Source organism: Phyllostomus hastatus, unplaced genomic scaffold, assembly GCF_019186645.2.
Source record: "Phyllostomus hastatus isolate PE091 unplaced genomic scaffold, TTU_PhHast_1.1 phas_contig_402, whole genome shotgun sequence".
NCBI classification, from domain to species: domain Eukaryota; kingdom Metazoa; phylum Chordata; class Mammalia; order Chiroptera; family Phyllostomidae; genus Phyllostomus; species Phyllostomus hastatus.
Window position 1 is genome coordinate 9,485,597 of NW_025333873.1, and position 7,053 is coordinate 9,492,649.

The 7,053-nt window shown below is 47.2% G+C and overlaps 1 protein-coding gene across 1 annotated transcript; it reads left to right on the forward strand.

The window, feature by feature from the left end:
- The first annotated feature begins 1,503 nt into the window (after window positions 1-1,503).
- On the forward strand, window positions 1,504-6,202 carry RDH14 (retinol dehydrogenase 14). The gene is made up of 2 exons (XM_045844443.1): window positions 1,504-1,985; window positions 5,191-6,202. The coding sequence occupies exons 1-2, from the start codon at window positions 1,605-1,607 to the stop codon at window positions 5,806-5,808; spliced, it is 999 nt and encodes a 332-aa protein (XP_045700399.1). The 5' UTR covers window positions 1,504-1,604; the 3' UTR covers window positions 5,809-6,202.
- Window positions 6,203-7,053: the final 851 nt, after the last annotated feature.

Below are 7,053 nucleotides of genomic sequence, written 5' to 3' on the forward strand. Positions count from 1 at the left end.
CGAGAGGGCTGTTTGTTCGCGGTGCCAAGCGAGGGTCACACATGAGGTTGAAGCAGATACCGACATGGGCTGGAAGTGGTCAGGAAATGAAAAGCACCGAGGTGGGCTTTGAAGGACGGAGAATGGAGAAAACTGAAGAGAGAGAGGAAACAGATGTGTTCCAGGCTCGGGGAGTGTGGCAGCGAGCTTCAAATTATAGGAGGAGGAATAAAGCCCCCCACCCCGCCCCACCCCACCCCACCCTCCTGATTTCTGTTCCAGGGCCCTGTCCAATCCCCAGTGACCCTGCTCTTTCTCACCTCTGCGCTGCATTCTCAGCACTCCTAAGAAACCTCCTTCCGGCATTCTTCCCCTTCCCTCTTTGCACTGTGACTGTTGAGGCATGTCAGATCCTTCACAAATGTAGAGTGGAGGGCAGTTCGTCAAAATGTTGCAGGGGGTATTGCAAACTCCATACTTTGTGTGTCTCTCCTCTCGCCCTGAAGATTCTGGAAGGGGGCTGGGGCAGTGGAATGTTGTGCGCCGAACAGTAAGCACCCTATTTCTCTGTGACTCTACTGGTGCACGGGGGCTGGCACCTAATGGATGGGTGAGCAGATGAATGAATGCCCACCTAACAATAATTTGGTCTAAAGTCACCAAGTCCGCCCCTTGGAGAGGATTCCATAGGGAAAATGCCCTGACGTTTCTGAAGCACGTTCTAGTGGACTAAGCACTTTCCCTCCCGTTTTAACGTGTAAGAGTCTTATGGAGGACGCGGGAGGTGCTTGTGAAGCGGTCTGCTCAAAAGTCTGTGTTTACAGTAAGTGCAAGCTTTTCCCGCTGTGTTTCTGCCAGTGTCAAATGAGCCCATTTGAAGTCGCCTTTTTCTACAGGGACCAGATTGGAATCACCTGGGAACTTGTTAAACATGCAAACCCTCAGGTCCCATCTGGGACCCATTGAATTCGTAACTCTGGTACTGAGGCCCTGAGAATTTTATTTTGTCTGTAAAAGCCTTTCAGGTGGTTCTGATGTGACACTCAAGTTTGGCAACCCCTGGTCTAGCCTATCTGCAACTGATTCGTGTTGCTAAGCTCTTAGCCTCATGTGACGGGGATATAGGAGCCCTTCCTCAGGTTTTGTTGGGCAGGGACAATTCTCCAGAGGATGAAAATAAGTGGAACGGAGGGTGAACAAGTCCCAGGATCCCTGAACACAAAACACACTCCAACAGCCCTAAAGAGTAGGAGTTGCACACCAGCCTAGAGAGAGATTTGTAAACTCGCAGTATGAAGTAGGCATTCACATTGGGAAAGCACCACCACTCTGGGATGTCCTTGGGGAGGAAACGCAGCCGCCAGAAAACCTGGGACCAGGGCTCATCCTTCACTCCCTCGGGAAGCCGTCTCGGGATCACCACGACCCACGGGGAAATGCTCTTATAACCAATCAGAGGCCCTCGAAAGGGAAACTACAAGTCCCAGCATGCCCCACGCCGCCCAGTCTGGGTCCGCAGGCCGCGCCCCTGAGGTCTCCGCGGGCAGGTGGCGGCGTAGGCTCTCCCGGCGCGGGGACTCCAGACGTCACGCGCAGGGGGCGGTGGGCCCTCTTCCGGGTGCCCCATGGCCGTGGCTACCGTGGCGGCGCTACTGGCCGCATTGGGCGGGGCCCTGTGGCTGGCAACCCGGCGGTTCGCGGGAGCCCGCGTGCAGCGGCTGCACGGAGGCGGGGACGGCGGCCTCATGCAGGGGAAGACAGTGCTGATCACTGGCGCCAACAGCGGCCTGGGCCGCGCCACGGCTGCGGAGCTGCTGCGCCTGGGGGCTCGGGTGATCATGGGCTGCCGGGACCGCGCTAGGGCCGAGGAGGCGGCGGGGGAGCTCCGCCGCGACCTCTGCCCGGCCGGGGGCTCGGACGCCGGCGGGGTCGGCGAGCTCGTCGTCAGGGAGCTGGACCTCGCCTCGCTGCGCTCCGTGCGCGCCTTCTGTCAGGAGATGCTCCAGGTGTGGGCTCGGGAGCCAGCTAGAGACCCCCGCTGGGTCTCGGAGGAGGGCCGGGCGGGGCCGGCGGGGCGAGGGGCTGAGGCCGCTGGCGTCCGCCCCGAAGGGAGGGAGTGCGTTCTTGGGAACGACTGAGGTTGAGAGGAGGAGCAGTCACGTGATTTGGGAGCGTCTTGGGAGTTGCAGGCTGGAAAAATTGATTGGGCAGTCTTCTGTCTTCCAAGGATATTGAGAGAAAAAAAGGCCCAAGAGGAAAATAAGCGTTTGTCCAAACATTGCCTTCAGTTATGGGAGGACGGCCCAGGAGATCAGCCAGGTGTCTGGATCACCTTCCCCGTGTCCAAAGTGGATCTGCACCAGGCCCTCTCCTTTCTCAGAGAGCCCAGAGCACTTGGGGGAAGTTGCTAGCCAAGGACATTGGAACAGCCTTTTTCCCCCTTGCTGGGATAGGAAGTTTAGCTCTCTGCCACCAGGGGACTCATTAGCACCATCCTTAGCCACACTCTGGCCTGGTTTCCAAATAAACTGGAGCTCGGAATCCCAGGAGCCACGTGCTCTAAATAAAGACAGAACTAAATAAATATGTAATTCCTAGCATCTATTAAAGGTTTTCTCTACTGTAGCTGTACCAAGCATTTCAGATATTTTAATTTTTTTTTCAGTGAAATGAAGGTGTCCTTGGCTCTTGTCATGGAGTGCTCACAGTGGGCATTGTTAGCCGCATTTTACAACATAAGGCAAGGAAGGCATGGGCAGGCTAAGTTGATTGCTCAGGATCTGTCTCCAGAGCCCTTGCTTTTAACTCCTCTACGCCTGCTGTCGGCCAATGAGGTGGAGGATTTCTTTTTCAGATGGTAAAGAGGCCACTGAGGGGTGTCCTTCCGTGGAAATTGGGGTGGGTTTGCTGCAGCCGGCATTCAGACGAGTGAGGTTTAGTTAGCTGGTGGGGGAAAGATGCCTGTATGAAATGGGGAGTCTTGATTCCAGAGCAGAGGTTCCTAAACTTGCTAATTTTGTTTCATCATGCCCTCAGACCAAGAGAAATATCTACCAGTTTATTTATATTAAGTAATTAGGTTCAAAGAACCTAATAAGTATTGATGTCATAACAACTTAGTAGCTGTTTTAAAAGATAGAACACCTAATGAAAGAAAAAAAGATAGGTTGATTTCACTCCTCAGTAACCATAGTTAATGTAAGAAACGTGTACCTGTCAGTTCTGACTTTGGAATCCAATGGGACACTGCCACCCTCCTTTCTTGTTCTGCATTGATTTTCAACATTATACGTGCACTTCATCACAGCAATTGCTAAAAACAACTTTACAAAGATGTGACATTACCAAAGAAAACTTGGCACAATATATTGTTAAAAGCTGTGAGCCACCTGGAACTCATAGTTTTTGAGATGTTGAGTGGTGTATCCCTTTGTTTCCCTTGAAAATTGAGAAGATTCCATAGCACCCTGGGTGTTCCTGGTGACTCTTGAGGGCACCTTGATGCACAGCGTGAGCTATTGCAGATTTAGAGTTGTTTTTTTTTCAGGGGAGGCATATTTTTATGCCTACTCCATTATTAGGTAAAACAGTTTAAAAATAATACTCATAAGAGATGTTGGAAACATTAAAAGTGGGTCTTCCTATTTTTCATTAAAAGGTAGATGCGGCTAGATATACTTCTGGTTTTTGATAGATGTATTTTACAACTTGGGTCACTTAGGTCAGAGCCAATTAAAATTAGGAGATAAAGAGATAACGAATTTGTCTTTGTTTCTCAAAGTATTAATTAAGTTCCTTCCTGGCTCTCAAGTTCGGTGACCATAACCAAAATTTTTAAAAAATGAAATGTAAATGTAAATTTCCCACAGGTTGGTATTCTTGGCATTTACGTCATTTATCTCCTAGAATTTAAAAAAAAAATAGTAGATGATAAAGTCTTAAAATAACACAAGCCCAGCAAAGAATGATGGCTCAGAAATGATTAATACAGGAAACTCTTCCAAAGGATTACTGACAAAGAACACTCCTTTCTTTCCCCCACGGGTGAACTTTTGCCTTCTTTTTGAAGCTGACTATTGGAAAAGCTGAAGGTGCTTAGAAGACAGAATGAGAAATAGTTAATCCTTTGACGGGTAGGCTTTGATACAGTTGTGAAATTTAACACATTTTTCTTTTCACTTGCACTTGGCAAAGGGGCCAGTGAAATTTGAAATTTGACCTCAAATTAATTTCATCGTGGATTCATCACTCTGTCTTTACACCTGGAACATGTTGTACGTTTATTTTTCTCTGCCCATCAAAAGAGACAAGAGAGGAGCCAGAAAAGGGCTGGGGAAGACCAACCTATATGAATCACAGAATGAAAAGACTTCCCTTTAAGCACAATCTAAATTTTAGGACTTTAATCTGGAAAGATGTAGGAGGATCTGGTCAAAGGGGGAAGTTCTGACTGTATAGATCTAAGTTGGGGACCCCTCAAAGCCTGAAAGAGGCAGATTTCATACAGGGGAAAAAAACTGGGACTTCTAGTCATAGTAGAGTTAAGACATTTGCTGGTCCTATCTCCTGTGAATCCCCTTGGCTGTTATTGTGAGCCTGAGTATTTAGACTGATTACAATTTTTTAAAGTATTTCTTTGATTGATTCATGATGTCCTATTGCCTTAATTTGCAACCCAATCTATTGCTTGTCCCAATTTTAAGGGAACAACTTAAGTGGCCCCATCCCCACAGGACCATTTGACCCTTAGAAAAAGTGCAAAAGAAAGCCATCCGGACTTGCCCCTGACATAGGCACCACTGGTAGCTCTGGGAATACACAGCGCTGGCCTGTCTGCTGCTGCATTTGCGCTCTCTAGCTCACACTGACTCTCCAGCTGTGGTTTGAAAATCCCAAGCAGACAAACAAGCTGGCTCACTAGTGAAGAGCCCAGGCACTTGGGAACCCTGCGATAGTGGGCAGATCGCTGAACCTCGGTGCTGCTGTTTGCTCAGGAGTTGCTGACGGTGGATCAGAGAACATGTGAAAAGCACAAAGCCAGGCCCGGATTAAGCATCCAGGTCTTCTGCTTTCCTCTGTCCATTGAAAACTCATGGAGACATTTTATAGAATTTTAGTAGTTTGTAAGAATTTTAAAAGATTTTTATTTTAAAATTAGGATACTTAGGGCCTGTGTTCATAATTTTGCTCTTCTCTTTTTGACCTTGAAAGGAAGAGCCTAGACTGGACGTCTTGATCAACAACGCGGGGATCTTCCAGTGCCCTTATACAAAGACCGAAGACGGGTTCGAGATGCAGTTTGCGGTAAACCATCTGGGTCACTTTCTGCTCACGAACCTTCTCCTTGGACTCCTCAAAAGTTCAGCTCCCAGCAGGATTGTGGTGGTTTCTTCCAAACTGTATAAATACGGAGACATCAACTTTGAAGACCTGAACAGTGAGCAAAGCTACAGTAAAAGCTTCTGTTACAGTCGGAGCAAGCTGGCCAACATCCTCTTCACCAGGGAGCTGGCCCGCCGCTTGGAAGGCACGCGCGTCACCGTCAATGCCCTGCACCCCGGCATCGTGCGGACGAATCTCGGGAGGCACGTCCACATTCCACTGCTGGTCAGACCGCTCTTCAACTTGGTGTCTTGGGCTTTTTTCAAAACTCCAGAAGAAGGGGCCCAGACCTCGATTTATTTAGCCTCTTCGCCTGAGGTAGAAGGCGTGTCGGGAAAGTACTTCGGGGATTGTAAAGAGGAGGAACTACTGCCTAAAGCCATGGACGAGTCTGTTGCACGAAAACTCTGGGATGTCAGTGAAGTCATGGTTGGCATATTAAAGTAGGAACAAGAAGTGTAAGCCATTGAAAAAAAAATGAATGTCACTTAAGCTGTAATCAGAAATAGTGTGGCTTGACCACTTGATACTTGAAAATGTAATTTTGGTTTTACAATAGTACTGCTAAGAGGTGCATTAGGGATAATTTGAAGTTGTGAAAACAAATTTCAGAAAAGATGTATAAATATACGATTAATAATGAACAATATATTTTAAAAATTGTAATTGAACAAGCATGGATTACAAATATTAAAAGAACTCAACATAGATACTGTGAGAAGTTTCTGAGTTTCGTGGCCAAAGCGTTAAATATGTTTGTTGCACTACTGGGTTTTGTGTGGAAATAAAGTGCCTGGTATGTGTGTATAATTCCTACTTGGAATAAATTTACTGATGCAAATTCTTAATTGTCTGTTTCTTTAGAAGCTTCACTGAAACTAGTCCTTCACCGTCTCAGTGGCATCCCCTGGTTTGGGTTCACCAGGTGTCTTTTCTTCTCCCGTGTCCTACTTGCTGCTTTAAGAGGTAATGTTTCCAAAACCCAAGTCTGTGTCGCAGTGTTATTTACCTGCTCAAAAACCTGTGCTGGTTCCCAGTAACCCATAACAGTGAGTTTCCAGTTTTGTTTTGCTTTTAAGCTGCAGAATTCTTAAAAAAAAAAAAAAAAAACTTAGATGCAGAAGCTGGATTCATAAACCAGGTCAGAGCAATGTGGCCAAGATGGAGAACCCCAGGACATTCCTGAAGTTTATAAACCATTTTTACTTCAAATTCAAACTCTTTGATATACATTTTAGATTCCCCATGAACTACACTCAGTGCTGTCCACTAGAACTTGACGATGACGGAAATAATTCCCTGCACTGTCCATCATGGTAGACTTGAGGTATGTGGTTACCAAGTACTTGAGAGATGACTGAGAACTGAATTTCTAATCTTAACTTAAATTTAAGTAGGCACATGCGCCTTGTGAGTAACTAATGTCTTGGACAGCCCGTCTCTAGTGACTCCATTGCATATAATCCAGCCCGCAGTGCAGACTGGTCGAACACTCTCCTCTTGGCCTTTCCTTCCATTGTCCTTTCATTCTCACATCGCCTTCTCCTTTTCGCTGGGAATACTGCATACTCTTCGCCATCCCCTTCAGTCGTGTTCCTGTCTCCCTGCAGGCTGCACCAGCTCTCCTCCTCCTTCATTTTCATTGATCTTGAGGCAGCTTTTGTAGAGGTTGGGTGCGCTAATTATTTGTTC